At 37.8% G+C, this 18651-nt stretch overlaps 2 protein-coding genes across 2 annotated transcripts in view; one reads left to right on the forward strand and one right to left on the reverse strand.

Moving 5' to 3' along the window:
• fitm2 (fat storage inducing transmembrane protein 2) lies at positions 1-4847 on the forward strand. The gene is made up of 2 exons (XM_086277114.1): positions 1-232; positions 827-4847. Exons 1-2 carry the CDS (start codon positions 60-62, stop codon positions 1434-1436), a joined length of 783 nt encoding a protein of 260 aa, XP_086133240.1. The 5' UTR covers positions 1-59; the 3' UTR covers positions 1437-4847.
• The window catches only part of gdap1l1 (ganglioside induced differentiation associated protein 1-like 1), a 27957-nt gene continuing 12462 nt past the window's right edge, over positions 3157-18651 (reverse strand). Inside the window, exons 3-6 of the mRNA XM_086277113.1 lie at positions 16136-16309; positions 9260-9354; positions 7045-7159; positions 3157-6967 (exon numbers count right to left, since the gene is read on the reverse strand). Of these exons, the coding sequence (XP_086133239.1) occupies positions 6624-6967; positions 7045-7159; positions 9260-9354; positions 16136-16309 (728 nt within the window). The 3' untranslated portion in view covers positions 3157-6623. The remainder of the gene's footprint in view (positions 6968-7044; positions 7160-9259; positions 9355-16135; positions 16310-18651) is intronic.

The following is an 18651-nucleotide window of genomic DNA, read 5'->3' on the forward strand; positions in this document are numbered from 1 at the left end:
GTGACGTCAAAGCAACGTACCCCTCCCCGCCGGTGTAGAGCAACGGTCATAGCGTCAACATGGCGTCGTTGGATGTCATTGTGGATAAGTTGGTGGTACTGTGGAGGATACCGGCCGTCCGACAGAAGTTCCCCTGGAGTTTTTTGCTCATCTCGGTCGTGGGGTCCGTCCTGAAAGAGCTGGAGTTCGTTCCGCAGACGTATTTCAGCAGCAGCAAAAACGCCCTGAACGTGTAAGTATGACGACGCGATTGATTAGCTAACACAACCGATTCATTCAAGCTCGTGGGCACACCTGGCGTTCACTTTAAGGTGACTTAAAAGCACCTTTATAATTTTCCTTTTTTTAAATGTTTTAATGAATTTGGCAAGACTGGAGAGATGTAGGTCAAGGGTGAACTGTTCAACTGTCGGGCTAATGAAGTCCTATTTGTTGAACACAACTCAAAACAAACAAAAACTGCTTGGCTTACCTGGATTTTGTAGGAGCAGAAACTGGCAATTGTTATTATTTATGTCCTGCTATTTATATTTTTGTTCCATGCACAGCTAGTGTGGAGCATCCACAGTTTCGTTGTACATGTACAATGACAATAAAAAGCTATTATATTCTATTCTAAAAAGAAATCTGTACATATGTACCAGTATATGTGCTGGTGTTACAGATGGTTAGAAACAGAAGTAAAAACCTGGAGTATACAGAATGTTTATGCATAAACATTCTGTATTGGCCCAGGAGTATGAAATATACATTCTGTGTACATATGAGATTAACTTTATCTTGAAGTGGTAAATTGTTTCATCAGACTGCTCTGTTTGTCTTGCAGGTATTTTGTTAAAGTGTCCTGGGGCTGGACGCTGCTGCTGCTAACCCCCTTCCTCCTCCTCTCCAATGCCTCCTTCAACAGGAGTGTCTCCTTTCTCGCCCGGCGGCTGCTTTCTCTGGTGGTGGCAACAGCTGTCTGGTACGTCTGCACAGAGACCTTCTTCTACATCGAGGATGTGACCGGTTCTTGTTATGAAAACAGCTTGGTAAAGGTTGATTACAAGGAGTTCACATCGAAAGCTGTCTGCAGGCGGGCTGGATTCCGCTGGGTTGGCTATGACATCTCAGGACACTCCTTCATTTTGGCGTACTCCACCCTCTTCATCATGGAGGAAATTGCCCCGATGAGCTCTCTCAATACCACCAGCTTGTCTGGACTTCCCAGGAAGGTCTTGAGCCTGCTGTATATAGCCTTGAATCTTATCATGATCATTTGGGTGTGGATGTTCACGTGCACCTCTGTTTATTTCCATGACCCATCTCACAAGTTGTTAGGAACCATATGCGCCCTGCTGGGGTGGTATTTAACATATCGGGTTTGGTATGTAAAGCCAATGTCACCAGGACTTCCCCCTCAGCGCCACCCAAAAGAACAGAAGCCGCATGCCTAAGCTAAACACTCAAGTAAAATCATCCTCAAAATAACACACTACATTTGACGCTATCTGCATCCAGGTCCAAGCCAGCAACTCTACTTGAAGCTATTTTAAGTAATTCCCCTCTTCATAGGCTGGCCACCTTGTACACAATGACTTACTTGCAATTCTTCATCTGTTTGGCAGCTGCTGATCCCAAAATGACTTGTAATCTGAGATAAAAGCACAGAGCTGCTCTGCTGCCCAGCTTCAGTCCTCTCACCTTCAGCCTCAAGGTTCGCTATTATTTGCCTGACTTATAGTGCGTTATTCCAAACTGAGTATTTGCAGTTTTTAGATATGTATGGGAACAGTTGAGAATGTTTACAGCTCCAGTTGTATAGCACTGATGATGTGTGTTTTTTGCAAACCAATGTACAGTAAATGTTCATTGTTATTTATTTAGAAAGCTTTGAACAAGTCATTGTAATCCAGTGAAGCTGCATTTCATCCTACGTATAATATTTGAAATCTGTTTTTTTTGATTGTGAATGATTTGGGGTCAAAGTAACTGTGTGTCAACATTATGTGTAGTTTAAGTTTGTTCAGGGATGTAGAATGTGGTTAGGAATAAGAATTTTAATATATTTAATTAAGAAATATTATTAAGGTTGGAAATATTCAGTATTGAGCTTTAACTAACATTTATTTTCATCATTAATTGATATAAAGAGGGTTTTTTCCTGTTAATTATTTCATGAAAAAAAATGCCTAAACTGTTTAAAGGAAACTATTTTTCCCTACAGCAAAGATATAATTTAAAAACATGGAGAAAAGCAGCTTTATGCTTATGTTGCCATCAGCTTTTGAAACACTATCAATTTTTATTTTAACTGGTCTTTAAAAGACAAATCAGACAAGATTAATATTCCTCTGTGCCATAAGTTTCTGAACAGAAGCTATTAAAAATGCTGAACAGTGTAGTTTACTGGTGCTGGATTGCTTTTTAGGATTCAGCTTCAGATTTTCCTTTTCCATAAAGTTTATAGTTAGAGTTGGGTGACCCTGAATCATCCCTTAGTTATGCTGCTAGACGACTTCCCATGATCCACTGAGTACTCTCCACTTTACACGTATTTATTGGTCACTGCTGCATGTCATTAACTTCTGTAGTTTGTGTTTGGACCTGCTTGCTGGTCGTGATCTCTCTGTATTCTCCCTGTCTTGCCCTACTTAACCCTCAAACCCTAACTGGCCTAGGTCAGCCCTCTCTTCCTTTTTAAAAGGGAGTTCTTCCTCCTCGTTGTCACTAAGTGCTTGTAGGGGATCATCTGATGGTCCTTAGCTCACACTATGAAGCACCTTGATCTGTGTGATTTGGCCTTATATGAATAAATCAGAATTCCCACTTACACAATCTTGCTTCCTTAAACACTCACCAGTACATCTCTGGTAAAAACCACAGCATAAATTTCACTTTAAAAGCTGAACTTTTATATTTTTGATTTATACAGGAAGTAGGAGCCAGAAGATTTGTGTAAAAAGAGTGACTTTTTTGAGCTATGAGGAAAAGTATAGAATGACACCAGTCATATTTTGTTAAAGTTCTGTTAAGCTTACAAATATGTAAATCACAGAAGAATGTTTCAGTTTTCTACTGTTGGGATTTATGTATCAAATATAAAAAAATCGACTTTCTCCTCCGTGCAGGAAGCTCTGAGTTTTTGTCCAAATAAACCAACAAAAAAAAGTTCCATTAATTATTTTCATTATTTATTGGTCATTGATGGCAACTGAATAAATTAAGGCTTATGAACAAACATCATAAAAAGCACCATAAATAAATGCATATATAGAAATATAAAAAATAAAAAGTAAAAAATAAAAAAATACTATAGTGAAATATAATGGCCACAAATCACAACTGGGATTCTTTCGACTTGAAATCTTTGTTGGATCCAAGAAGTACAGATCCGACCCCTCGGGTAGTGCGATTCAGTCAGAGGAAGCAGCGGAATCGTAACAGCTGTGCTTGCAATAATCAAAATGTACCAAGCGTTTACAGTGATTGGCTGGTTATGACGTTTCTTGGCATTTTCGCCCACAGTGTCAATTATTGAACCGTTTTAGCATGAAAATCTCAACATAAATGAGAACACAGTTAAGCTAATTATTTGATTTATTTGTAACTGGACACATATCTCCTCTTTTGCTTGCTTTCAAACTTTGGAAATCTCATTTACCTCCCTTCTGAACATCTTGAAATCAAGTACTTTAATGTCTACTTTAATGTGTATCTCAAATGTCTTCTTTTCAGACAAAAAGGATTTATTGATCTCACTGGCCGCCCTGCACTCTCCATATCAAAAATTAAACTGGGTACACTTTGGTTTTCTTAATAAAAAAACAGATTCTGCTACAAGACATGAAACAGCAACAAACTTATATTAAAGGAGTACTGATCATTGTCTTTGGTTCAGCCTTTTCTGTTGCAGTTAGATGCTAATCACCACCTGCACAGGTGAGTTTGTGTGACAGTAGAAAACTCTCCATGACCTCTGTTATTTATTAATATCTTGAGCAGCAGTTATAATGAGAGAAAGAGTCGCTGCACTGTGAGTTCTTACTGCAAGAATGTCGGTAATAACCAGCCAAGAAAAAGCAAAAGCAGCTTACAACTCCAGCCAGCACCTCACAACAATGAGTTAAACCCAAAGAGCGCACATGATAACATGGTTTTTTTTAAAAAAGCACAGACATCTGGTAAAGAAACACAAAGTGGTTCCCGTCAAGGGTTAACTTAATGTGGAGTAAGAAAAATAAACTGCATTAAGAAACAACGAGACGGCTGGGAAGGCTCTCTGTTTCTCACCATCATGCTCCTTAAGCCTTCAGATGAGTCAGCTTTTTCCTTCCCTCGTTCCCGTTGTTTAACCTTTAAGCTCATTAAAAATTAAGCATGGTAAAATAAATGCGACCGTGTGTAATTAAAAATATCTATCTGTTAAAAACAATCTTGCATCTGTCAGGAGGAAGTCAGCAGAGACAAACAAACAGCAGTGAATTCCAGTGCGTTTTTTTCTTGCTCAGTATTGCTGAGGGACCGTCTCAGACGCGGTGCAGTGCAGGTGATTCAAAGGTTACAGTTACCAACTGAATATTTAGAAATCTGTGGCTTAGTCATGTCATAAATTCTGCCTCTGGGCCACAAAAAAACCCCTCAGTGTACACAATATGAAAGTAACCCATGCAATGAAACATACATCCTAACCCTAAGTCATCACTATTGTGCCATAGATGCAGAATTTATTATTTTGCTATCAGTAGAGCCAAGTGTAACTTTTCAAACACCCAGATTTTCCTCTGCTCAGCGACAAGATAGTGACAGTGGACCACTGTGTGCTGTGTGATCTGTGGTGCTCTAAATAAACTGACTCTGGACACACGTGTGCATGTCTCTGTGTGTTATTACATATTGGGTGTACAATAAGTTAAAGGAGCACTTTTATAGTTTGGGAGATTTTTCCACTTTATTTCTGAGGGTTAGATGAGAAGATGGGTACTGCTTTTATTGTGTGCATGATCATGAAGCTGCTACAGCTGCTTAGCTCAGCATTAAGACTGGAAACATTTGCATGAAATGACAGTCTTTTCAAAGACCCACACACTGTTTTGCACCTTTAGTTTCCCTAACATGCTTCTATCAGGAGCAAGGTTTAGTCCCCCAAAAGAAACACAAATAGACAAAAGCAGATTTCTTCTTCTGCTCTTGTTTTTAAACTTTCTTTTTTAACCTTTCCCCTTTGTGATTCGTTGTGACACTGGAAGATATTCATATCTTGTAATGTGACACACTTTATGTATGTTTGATACTCTACTTGAGATTAAAAAATAGGGCTAACAACCAGGTAAAGTGGAACCGACACAGTCTGACTGGACCATTCAAAGCATTTCCACTACAAACCAAACATTCACATTTTCACTTTGTCTTACTCACATCCACATCTATGGCCAATTTAGAAGCAAAAATTAACCCAACGTGAACATCTATGGAGCTGCTGAAAGAAAAACCCAGCACATAGTGAGTGCTCCCAGTCAACAGTGCAAACCACCACACCGCAATGTCATGCCACCCAAAGTGGAGTGGCAGTTTAATTCATTAGAAATGTGTTAAGTGATTTGCACCACTTAAGCACAATATTGACTGAAGCGCGCCTTCCATCATTATCCTAATTATCTTCTTAGTTTTAATATATCAGATTCTACTGTCCCCACGCCGGCATATTGCAAAATATAGCTAATGTGTTTGTGTTTAATCAAATTACACGTGGAGTGTGACAATTTCACTGAATTATCACAAGCTAAGTGTGATAATTTGATTAGACCTAGTATGTTAATAGTGAAGCATAATTATGTTTTTCATATTTAAATGAGACAAAGGCATTTACTGGTGTTGGCTTCTGTTTCATGCTGTTTAAGTGAAAATCACGTTCTATACCTAGCTGATGCTGGTATTCACATTTCTGTGACAGAGCGGCTGTTTTGCTTGTTTTCAGTGTTTAAACTAAGCTAATCACCCTCTTGGCCTGTAGCTTCATATTTAACACCTACACAAAGAGTAGTATCGATCTTCTCATCCACGCCTCATCAATAAAGCCAATAAGCACATTTCCCAAAATGTCAAAGCATACCTTTAAAGTTTGCCTCCATCCTTTCATCATTACATGTGGCAGTTTCTGGCAGCACAGCACTTTTCAGAAAGTAATCGTCATGTACATGTCCCTGTGGTTTTACTGGTTATACCTCAGGTAGATGGAGGAGTGAGGAGCAGGTATGAGTAGTGACTATAATAGTGGCATGCGAAGGTCAGTTAACCCCTGTTGTTGTTGTTGTGTTTAAAGTTTTATCTGGGGGTTTTTTTCACTTTAAGATTTCAGTGTAGGTGGACCTGATGCATGCCTTCAACAAAAGTTAAATGAGGACTTGCATGCACAAGAGCTGCAAGTTTCCAGTAATTAAACTTTAACGAAGGCCTTGATTACCAGAAAATGTGCTGTTAAGAATTTCTTATTATGGAATGTTTTAATATTTCTTTGTTCACCCAGGTAAGTAATAGTGTTCTCTATATAGATTCATTATGTTTTCCTGCAGTCATAAAACATTACAGAAAAGTTTAAACATCACACAAATACACAGACATATAACACAACAAGTGGGCATTCACTACATGTATTTCTTTTTTAAATACCAGTAGGCAAAGTAGCCCATCCCGCCCAGTGAACCCATGAGAAAAGAGGCCCCGAAGAAGGACGGCGGCTTCTTTTTTACCATCCGGAAGGCGTTGGGTAGGACTGCCGACAGGAGGGTCGTGTGGATGTCACCCAAGACCTTTCGAAAAGCGTAGCGTTTTTGCACACGCACAAAAAAGGACTGCAGGTTGGGCCGGCTGCCGTCCTCCCAGTATTTCTTAGAAAGTCCCAAGAACTTGAGCCTGTGCAACAAGGCTCCGAGGCAGATGTCAGCTAGTGTAAATTCAGGTCCACAAAGCCACAACTCACACTTTTGGCCTGCGAAGCAAAGAATGCGATAACATCACTATAGAAAACGTCTGGGTTGTGCTTTGATATTCATCATTTGGACATACCTTGATACTCTAGTTTTCTTTTCTCCAGTTCAGCTTCCACTTGATCTAAAACCATGGCTAACTCCCCCAGAATTTTCTTCAGGTAGTTCACATTATCATGGTCCAAGATTTTTGCCTGTCAATTAAACAAGTAAAAAAGTAGCACGCATTAAACTGATGTTTTAATGTTAAATTCAAGTGATAAATTGTTATAAGTTGACATAAATCAAGCCTTTCCCAGCCCCCTTTTAGGCAAGCGTGGCTTCTTATTTAGCAGGACTCAATTTAAACTGTTTTAACTGCAGATGGTGTAATTGTTAAAGCAGCAGTAATTACTTTTTTGTAGTTTTGATAACACTGAAATTTTAGCTAGCAGGGAACATTCCCATAAAAATAACAAACCTTACATAAACTTTGTAATTCTGTCTTTAAGAAAACATTCATTTGAAGCACTATTTCAAATCCTAACAACGTTCAAAGAATGGTGTTAAGTTGCAAGTTATAAAATGTCCTTATACATATTTATGACAATAAAAAACAAAAACAGTATTCTGCATTATTCTGATTTGAGGACATCACTGGTGTCTGAGATGACGGGGTTTTTAAAATGCTCCTCGAATGCAATTTCTGAACAAAAGGTATTCTGAATGCAAAATTATGAGACTGTGTCACAGATGTTACTGGATAACATAAACTATATCATTTAAATCAGGTTTTATGATAGATTGACACATTGCAGTGAAATGATTTCTAATGCCACGAGGAAAAATATCAAATTTGGAGACTACACTAAAAGTGTTTCACATATTTTCAGGAAATAAAATGTGTCATTTTAACATTTAGCCTAAAATGCTGAAAACATACATTTTAAATTTGATATTTTGACATGCAGTGAGAAACAGCTAGTGCTAGCACTGCGACAGCAAAGCAAGAACTTTCCTGGTTCTTATATATGCTGATCAGCTGGAGCCGTTCTGTGTGCAATTTGAATGTTCTTGCTGTACCTGCACAGGTTCCATTCGAGTACTGTGGCTTCCTCCCACAGTTCAGTGCAAATCACGTTAACTGGTGGCTTTAAAATGGCCATAGGTGTGGATGTGACAGTGTGTGGTTGTCCTACTCTGTTAACCAGTCTGACTATCTGCCTCAACCAAAGTTAAACAGGGAAAGCTCCACTCACTCCAAAAACAACATCAAAAGCAACATTTTCACTAAACATTTTTGGAATACTTTGCAGAGATTTATTCAACCTTTAAAAACATTTTTTGGAAGAAAAGAAAAAACTTACAGAAAAATAAAAAACATCTCAGAACATTATTTCAGCCAAAAATATGTATCTAGTTAAATGCTAAAGCCAAACGCCTAAACTGCTTTTTATTGCTTACAAAAAATACAAATAACCTTAATATGAATTATTCTATGGGGGGCATGGAATCTGTTTAAAACTGTCATAATAATCTAAAGTAATTGCAGTGTACTTGTATTTACATAGAATTAGTCTTAAAAAACATTTAAAGCACTTTAACTATATGTCACATCCAGTAGCTCTAAAGATATTTCACTCAAAGCCACAAATAGGAAAACTAACGGCACTGAAGGAAAAGTCAGGATTTCTTCTCTGATCATAAATGACGCAATACCTGTCAGTTTAATAGAGACTTAAACTGTTTGTCCCCCCAAAAAAGCATTAAATACATAAAAATCATACTCGTTACATTCCCGTTCAGGGGTCTCAAATATATGTAATTCAAAATAAGTATATTTTTATTCAGGATTTAAAATTTTAAGGGTTTCACTCGATGAAGCTAATCTTACAGGGTGTTTCCTGTGTGATAACCTTCACTTTGTACCCATGAAGGATATTAATACATCAGTTTAAGATGCTAATTCAGGCAGCTGCCCTAAATAAGTATAAATGTATTACACATTTAGAGGATTTAATGGATTTTCTATGTGCTCTATAATTTCTTGAAGGGATAACAACAATTTAAAAATGTACAATACACTAAGCTATTAATTCTTACAATAAGTGAGAAATTTATTTAATTTTAATGCATCATTTAATGGATTAAAGGCCCTGAAACTTATGCAAATGAACTCCTATGAATTGCAGTATATGAATCACACCCTGAAAGTCATCTTAAGTCTTCACTTCTGAAGTGTATATTAATGAAATCTGTAGTTGTGAAGGACACTTAAAAGTTAAATGTTAACGTTAATGAAAACACGGGTTCACCATTAGCTTCTTCTGTTTGGAGAGGTACGGTTCTGTCAGCTGAGGCTCCTCATGGTCCAGCTTCATCAGCTCTGTCGCAGCGTTGGCCAGATGTCCTGAAGTTACACACAAACACAGTGCATGCATTCACATTAACTGTGTCCTCTGTTGTTCAGGAAGGGGAAAAAAACACTTTGAATAATATTTAGACACTGTGCTGTCTGCCTGGCATATTTTACTAAAAGCAAATACGCCAGAGTCCAGTGTGTTTAATCTCCAAGGGGATGTCTGACAATACAAAGCTTATTCCCATCTGAGCTCCATTCAGTCTCCCGAGGGCAGAGGAAGAAGCTTGTGTCATCAGCTGTTACACATATTGTTTTTATTTACGTCATCAAGGACATAAGATGTGTCCGTGGTGCACTATAATTTTTTATATTGCTAACGTACAGCACTGTGCAAAACACTTGAGCCACCTCTCATTTCTTTCATTGGGTAAATATAACACAGTATATAAGGCTAAAAAATAGTTTGCACAATTGAACCAAACCTCAATATTTGGTAGAATCATGTTCACAAAAGACTTCTATGGATTTTGGGTGCCTTTTAGTCTATTCTCTGTCGAGATGAGCCCAAACTGCTTAAATAATGTTGAGGTCTGGACTCTGAGGAGGCCAGAACATGACTGATAGTTTTCCACTGTGTGTTTTTCTATCCAGGTATGATATTACAACATTAACAGTCAGTCAGGCAGATAATATCTGCTCACATTCACATAACTTCTTTTGTTAGAGATACTATTTTTTTTGTTTTGTTTTCAAAGGAGCTTGCAAAAAAAAAGCGTCTGGACTTCTTTAAGTTGCTTGAAGGCGTTTCACCTCTCATCCGAGAAGCTTCTTCAGTTCTGATTGTTTTGTTTTGTTCTTTAACTACTGCTGTGGACAGGAAGACAGGCGAGTCCAGGATTAAATTTGTTTTTGTTACCTAGCACAGTCCGGTATGGCTTTTACTGTACTACACTTTTAATAGAAGCTGTTTTCATTTTGTTTCTCTGGTCTGAATGGCATGAATCCACTCATCTGTGTTGTTTTTTTGTTACCCTTCTTTTTGCCATCTGGGTAACTAATGATGAGTCAAAGTAAAAGATTGATGTTTTGTCTTAGTGTTTAACCTACTTGATTTAGCTCTACTCAGGTAGTTTTATGATTTCCAACTCAAAGATCACTTGAATAATAAAAAAACATGCAGCTAAAACAAGTTTTTAAGGCATACCAGATATAAACCTTTAATTACAAAAGCATTTTTATGCATTTTGTGACCTAATTAAGGCAGTTTGGTAAACTAACAGAACAAACAGAGGCAGGTGTAGTTCAGCGCAGGCACCATTAATTCAATTCAATTTTATTATGTAGCACAAATCACAACAGTTGCTTCAATGTACTTGATATTGCAAGGTAAAGTCCCTGCAATAACACGGTGATTGTATTATGTACTTGGACACTGAAGTTTATATTTTTAGCCAAATCCACATACAATACTAACAAGTGTAGTTAGTAATGACATTTAGTGTAACATTTGCCAAAAACAGTGTACAACTGTGCTCTGAGATTCTGTTTTTACAAAATAAAAGTCAAACCTTTGAAGTTTTACTTCTTCAGAGTTAAGCAGGAAGATGGAAAAATTCATACGATAGACTGACACATTACTGAGTTTGTTGTTTTTTGGGGAATTGTTAATAATAAAGATGAAGAACTTGGCCAGGATGCAGAATCTTTTAGTCTTCTAATATTTTGTCAGTCTTTACTTTAGCTGCAAACCTGTGACGCGGCCTATTTTTTGCATATTTTCCATGAGTCTGCTGGAATGATGATGACAAGATGAACCCAGAAAGATAAAAATGTTTGTGTCTGAACTGTCCCTTCAGTCTGAATCATAATCATCCAAACCAAAGTTTACCGCACAGAGAACACTGATGCGTTCAATGAAATACTCCATAAAGTTGATTTTGCAGGTCCATCACAGACTGGTCAGGATTTCACTGGATGATTAATTCTCCTGCAGACTTTCTTTTATATCTCATCCAGCCTGTTGCTCTGATTTACATGACAAGGCCATTACCTGATGTGAAGAGCACCACAGTTCAGGCTGGGAGGTCTAATATCTGCCGTTAAAAACCTGGCATCACTACAAAGTGCTGTGTTAAGGGTTTTTGGTATTGAGTAGCATCAAATTACACAGTATGCTAATCACGCTGTGCACATAAAAACCTGGGATTTGTTTTACCAATGATGTGGAAAATGCTGCAAGGAAGATGAATTGCTTTGCATTCAAAATGCATGTGGTTTTCGTCGTAGGAGTCTCTTTGGTACCAGAGCTGAAGCTGAGTCACGCTGAGTGTGTGACAGTGTTCAATATAGCGAGTTAAAAGCACTGAAAAGTTTTTATATCTTTAAAAGAAGAAAGTAGTCGAGAAAAGATGACAAAACCAAAATAGCATCTACCTTTCATCCTGTCAATCCACAAGAAAACTTTCTTTACCTCAGGGATGAGCACTAGGGACAAACATGGGACACTTTTTTTCACCAATGAGGGCCCAGTATACACTTCAGTGGGTACCCCTGTTTAACTCCTCATCAAAATCACCGCTGAAGTTCAAACTGAGCATCAGAATGGGGACAAAAGGTGTTTTAAGTGACTTTGAACATTGCATGGTTGTGCCAATGATCTACCTAAATATTCCCACGCAACCATCTCCGGTGTTTACGAAGACGACTTTGAGCTGATAGGAAGGCAAAAGAAACTCAAATAACCACTTGTTAACACCACGGTATGCATAAGACCACCTCTGAACACAGAATGTATCAAACTTTGAAGCAGATGGGCAGCAGCAGAAGAAGACCACACCTGGCCCTGCTCATGTGAGCCAAGAACAAGAATTTGAGGATACAATTCACATGGCTTCACCAGAATTGGACTGGCAAAATGTTTCCTGGACTTATGTGTTTTGATTTCTGCTGCAAGATTTGGACAATAGGGTAAAAATTTGGTGTAAACGTGAAAACACTGATCCATCTTGCCTTGTATTAACAGTTCAGGTTGCTGGTGGTGCAATGATGTGGGTGTTATTTTCTTGGTATACTGTGGGCTCTTTAGTACCAAATTTAAATACCAAGCCTTTCTGAGTATTGTTGCTGACCATATCCATCCATTCATAACCAGAGTATACACAGAGTGCAGTGGCTTCATGCATATTAAGTTAAGTTCATGAGTTCATAATAAGCAGAGATGGACAGTAACGCATTACATGTAACACATGGAATGTGCAGAAAATAGGTTTAAATGTTAAACTAATTTCTTCAAGTCAGAGAATGGTGCATATAATTTCATTTTTTGCTTGATGCATAAAGTTAAAAAATTAAAACTGATAAAACAAGTTTAAAAAAAGAGACTTTTCCATTTGATTAATTTTTGTATGATGGATTATGCAGAAAAAGTAGAATTGGGCTGAAAGATCTATCGCTTTATCGCCTATTCAGGTTGTAACTAAGTAACTAAGTAATTTATTACTTTTGAAAATAAGTAATCAGTAAAGTAACAGGTTTACTTTTTTGGGGAAGTAATCAGTAATTAGTTACTGATTACTTTTTTCAAGTAACTTGAACAACACTGATAATAAGTGTAACTGTATTCCAGAGTGAGCAGATCTCAGTCCAATGGAGCACCTTTGAGATGTGACGGAGCAGGGGACTCACATCATGAATTTGCATTTATTTTAGGAACAATCATATGATCCCCTATGAGCAAGCACTTTGGCGACAGTGGGAAGGAAAAACTCCCCTCTTACAGGAACAAACCTTTGACAGAACCAGGCTCAGGGAGGGGCGGCCATCTGCTGCGACCAGTTGGGATGAGAGAATGTTTCTAGCACCTTGTTGAATGCTTACCACTTAAGGCTATCCCTAATTCTGTTGTTTGTTTTAAACTTCCACTGTTTTCATTCAAATTATGTTCTTTTCATTCTAATTCCATTGTTTTGATTCAAATTCTGGTCTGTTCATTCTAATTCCGTTGTTTTCATTCAAATTCTATTCATTTCATTCTAATTCCATTCTTTTCATTGAAATTCCGTTGTTTTCATTCTAATTCTACTCTTTTTATTCAAATTCTATTGTTTGTTTTAGAATTCTGTTGCTTTCATTCAAACTCTGTTTTATACATTCTAATTCCGTTGTTTTCATTCAAATTCTGTTGTTTGTTTTCAAATTCCGTTGTTTTCGTTCAAATTCTGTTGTTTTCATGCAAATTCTTTGGTTTTTGATCAAATTCTGTTCTTTTCATTCAAATTTTGTTTTCATTCAAATTCCGTTGTTTCCATTCTAATTTCGTTCATTTCATTGAAATTCCGTTGTTTTCATTTAAATGCTGTTGTTTTAATTCTAATTCTACTCTTTTTATTCAAATTCTATTGTTCGTTGTAGAATTCTGTTGCTTTCATTCAAACTCTGTTCTGTACATTCTAACTCCGTTGTTTTCATTCAAATTCCATTGTTTGTTTTCAAATTCCGTTGTTTTCATTCTAATTCCGTTGTTTTTGTTCAAATTGTGTTGTTTTCATGCAAATTCTTTTGTTTTTGATCAAAATCTGTTGTTTTCATTCAAATTCCATTGTTTTCGTTCAAATTCCATTGTTTGTTCTCAAATTCTGTTGTTTTCGTTCAAATTCCGACATTTTCATTTTAATTCTGTTGTTTTCATTCTAATTCCATTGTTTTCATTCAAATTCCATTGTTTGTTCCAAAATTCCGTTGTTTTCATGCAAATTCTTTGGTTTTTGATCAAATTCTGTTCTTTTAATTCAAATTCTGTTGTTTTCATTCAAATTCCATTGTTTGTTCTCAAATTCTGTTGTTTTCGTTCAAATTCCGACATTTTCATTTTAATTCCATTGTTTTCATTCAAATTCCATTGTTTTCATTCAAATTCCATTGTTTGTTCCCAAATTCCGTTGTTTTCATGCAAATTCTTTGGTTTTTGATCAAATTCTGTTCTTTTAATTCAAATTCTGTTGTTTTCATTCAAATTCCATTGTTTGTTCTCAAATTCTGTTGTTTTCATTGAAATTCTGTTGTTTTCATTCAAACTCTAGAAGGAAGCATTTTTGCTTTTATTTTGGAGCCTTTTTTTATAATTTGACCTTTTCACTCTGTATTAATTGATAAATGTAATATCTTAGAAATAACAAAAGGGACAAAAATATATCATTAACTCACCACACACACAGACACACACACCTGCAGACCCACATGTATCTATTCAGATATTAAACGTGTGTGAACATGCATTGTGAAATGGAGCAGAGCCCTCTGTCACATTAAATTAAACTGAGTCAGTGAACACTGTGATTCTATGGACACTGCGTGCCTTTGTGCTACACACACTCGAGTGGACTCAGTTGCTAAAATTTGCAAATCATCCTGTTTCTGGAAAGACCCTGAAGTCTTGCTCAGTTTTTCGTGAGGAGATCAGACAGTCTTCATATTGTACCTTTTTTGGGGAACAAAGGTTTGGTCGGTTAAAGCTATTTTGGCTTTTTCACATAACTGACCTGAAAGGACAGAGAGCTGCGTCTGTCCTTTAGTCAAATTTGATAAATGTTTTCTTTTCAGATTAAAGTTACTGAAGTAATGGGATCATCTTGACAGATATTGGAAGAAAAGGAAGCTCCTAAGAAGAACTTGAATCTCCTTCGGGAAGCCTGAAGAACTGTTTCTGACGATTACTTCAAGACATTACACAAAAGCTTGCCTCAGAGAGGTCAGAGCATAATGAAGATAAAGATGGTTTTGACTTTCCGGTTATAGAGTTGTTTTTTACCTCAAACAACATCCTGTATTTCCATTTATTTTTGCACATTTCATTAAATCTGCACTTCTTTCCTGTTTGTTTTTGTTCGTTTATTTTAAATCTCTTTGTGAACTTTCAGGATGTAGCTTGAGATTTACCTCTTCTATAGTTCTGAATTAAACGCAGGTCAGTCTTGGTGATGTATGTTTGTCCTTTAAATAAGCGGCTACAGAAGCAGCAGAAGGTCAGCTGACGTAACACAGATGAAAACAGCTGATCTAGCTATCAACTGTCTTGTAAAGCAGCGGTCCCCAACCGTTTTTGCGCCACGGACCGGTTTATGCCCGACAATATTTTCACGGACCGGCCTTTAAGGTGTTGCAGATAAATACAACAAAATAAAACTAGTACCGGTACCGAAAAAAAAAAAATTTATTCATAACACACATGAAAAAACTCAGGAAAACCGAGTTAACGATCAAAACGATAACAAAATAACGCTGAAAACCAATAAAAACCCTGAAAACCACACATTTCACACCTGAGCCTCAACTCTCGCGGCCCAGTACCAAATGACTCACGGACCAGTACCGGTCCGAGGCCTGGGGGTTGGGGACTGCTGTTGTAAAGGTATTTACTTAATCTGTTAAAATTAACTGAATCAAAACTGATGTGAAAACAAAAAATAAAAAACTTACTTGAAAATTTGAAACAATGCTTCTTATTTCTTACATCTTAAATATTGGAGGAACCTGAACTTTTCTAACACTGAATAAATTTGTTATTCACAAGAAAATCAAATCTGCACTCACAAAGCAGGGAGGCAATCTAACTGTCAAGAGCTATAGGAATGTTTATAGACATCTCAAAATACAATAAAAATGCATTTGATTAAAAGGGATCCTTTATTTCTTCTATTGACCTTACACTATGTTTGCAAAATAAACAACCCAAAAACCATTCTCTAAGTAACACAAACTGTTTTGTAATTCCCAAAGATGCTAAAATACGAGCATTCGTGCCTCCGCAGTGCAGTGAGCTGGCTTCACTTACTACGTATTTCTGCTGTGGCGTACTTTGGGATCATAGAGTCAGTCGTGAGCTCTGGATGAAGGATGCAGCCATGTGTGTACGCATCCATGGGCAGACCATCCAGTAGCTGACGGTACTGCTGCACACGATCGTAGAGAGGCGAGTCTGCGTCAGGGATCAGCTGAGCCACTGTGTCTGTGTGAGTAAGACAAGAGCATGAAAAAGAGAAAACATTTTTACAGGAATACAAACTGGGCAAAATGTAGTGAATCATAATTACATGCTGCAGAGCATTATTCTGTGGACTTTTTCTTAATCTGTCCAAAACCCCCAAGGTCTCTAAGCAACCACACAAACCCAGAATAACACAGTTGTGCCAGATTCAGCTGTCAGACACACAACATGGTAACCTGGTAACAGGTGGAGGACTATAATAAACCACCCGTCACCCCCAAGTACATGTTTGTGCCAAATGTAAAGAAAATCCCTGAAAGTGTTCCTGACATACTGAGCTTTCAGAAATGATACAGATGTTAGGGCTGGAGGTGAGGTCACAGTGACCTTGATTACCAAAATCTAACCAGTTCATCCTTCAGGTGAAGGGAACAACAAGATCAACAACAATTTATGTTGAGTGAAAACACTAGACTATGGTATAACCCAAAGGTAGGCAACCCCGGGCCTCAAGTGACGGTGTCCTGCAGGTTTTAGATGTGTCCTTGGTCAAACACCGCTGATTTAAATGGCTAAATTACCTCCTCAAATGTCTTGAAGTTCTCCAGGCGCCTGGTAATGGACTAATCATTTGATTCAGGTGTGTAGACCCGGGGTGACATCTAAAACCTGCAGGACACCGGCCCTCGAACCCTGGAGTTGCCCACCCCTGGTATAACCACATGAGATTAAATTCCCGTTCCAGATCAACAAAAACACAAATTAAACATTAACACTGTAATTAGACTCCATAACTTTGTTACATCATCCGCCTACTGACTCAATCTGTTCTGCTTACCTGCCGTTACAAGAAAAAAGCTGCATTATTATTATTATTATTATTATTATTATGATCGTGAATTATTATAGACTTTCTTGCAGACAGTTGCAGAAAAGATGGATTTCACTCTCATCAAGTTTTCATCCAACAGCTTATTAAGGCTTTGTTGCTAAGAAAATATAAAAGATGGAGGTACCTTCTCCATCCAAGACAACTTGGAGATGCTTTAAGCCTACATACTTTTTAAAGGCATACAGGACTCTGCTTGCAAAAAGACCTTGGTTCCAGTTCCTGGTAACTATATTCTCTCGGTCGCTACTGTCAGGTCAAAATGAATAAAACATTAACTCCGTTTTATAAATTATGTTCACAGAATAAACATAAATGAAGGTAATCTGGAATAGACTCATGATTATATCCCGTGAGTATGTAGTTTTTCTCTTTTACACCTGTTTTTAAAACACTAAGTTAATGATGGCAAAAAAAACACCAACCTGGAGGATTAAAAAAAGAGCCCAGAGACTCCAAAATAACTTGTGACCCAAAGAGGAGTCGAGTTGTTTGGAGAGTTTTCTCTTTTAGTGACTTTAGCTCAGGCAGGTCCTCCTCACACAGCGACAGGGAAGCACGTGAGGCATGTTGATTTTGTTTCCTGTTAAAGACTGATTATCAACATGTGCCAAATATTTTGTTACCAGAATTTAAGAGTGGATTTTTTCTGCCTGCTATCATATTAAAATGTTTTATATTGTCTATCCTTATAGCTACTGTAAACATCTAAAATGGCCTGCAAACATAAGCTTTATTAAAACAAAATACTTTCATCACATTTTCAGGCTGTAAGTCGAGTTTATTCTAACTATGCTGCACAACGTGGGTTTGAAAAAATAATAAGATGAACTCTACAGTCTGTTTGCACCTTAACACACATAAAAACACTTCCAACAACTTTTACTACCTCAGAGAGATCCCGCTTTTACATTTTGCTGCCCTAATTCTCGTGTCTGACAGCGCAGCGCCTGGCTGGGAGCGATGGTGTTCAGCATAATGACCTGCTGCTGAGATTCGGTACTGAAAGTGCAGAACAGAGGGAGCTTTTATCTTTCTGCAGGGTCACAGCCAGCCACATGCAGGGAAGGCATCGCTGACAAGACAGAGATAATCAGATGGGTGCTTGACGATGAGGAGAAGCTGAAGGAGGGTGGAGCTGCACGTGGCTGAGCTCCAGAGAGCTGAGTAATCAGTCTCTGGACCTGCATGCTGACCTGGGCATGCCCTGCAGTGGTTCTCTGCAGGAAGTCTGCTGCAGCACTGGTGATGGAAAGATTAAATTAGCAGCAAACTGTCAAGCAACTTCCCGACTGAGTTCATACATGTTCACAATGAGCATGACAAATATATAAGAACAACTCGGGCGATGATTGACATCTTTTTGCAAACAGCTTTTGCCCTGCTGTGCCTCAACAACACTGTAAAACTGTTGCCACTGCTCCACACTGCATATGCCTCCCGTTTCTGAGAAATCTGCACTTTGCAGACCAGC

This window comes from Aulonocara sp. 'chitande type north' Nkhata Bay, linkage group LG20 (genome assembly GCF_057382095.1).
Source record: "Aulonocara sp. 'chitande type north' Nkhata Bay isolate Kocher_YH1m ecotype deep benthic linkage group LG20, A_spYH_male_GT1.1, whole genome shotgun sequence".
In the NCBI taxonomy this organism is placed as follows: domain Eukaryota; kingdom Metazoa; phylum Chordata; class Actinopteri; order Cichliformes; family Cichlidae; genus Aulonocara; species Aulonocara sp. 'chitande type north' Nkhata Bay.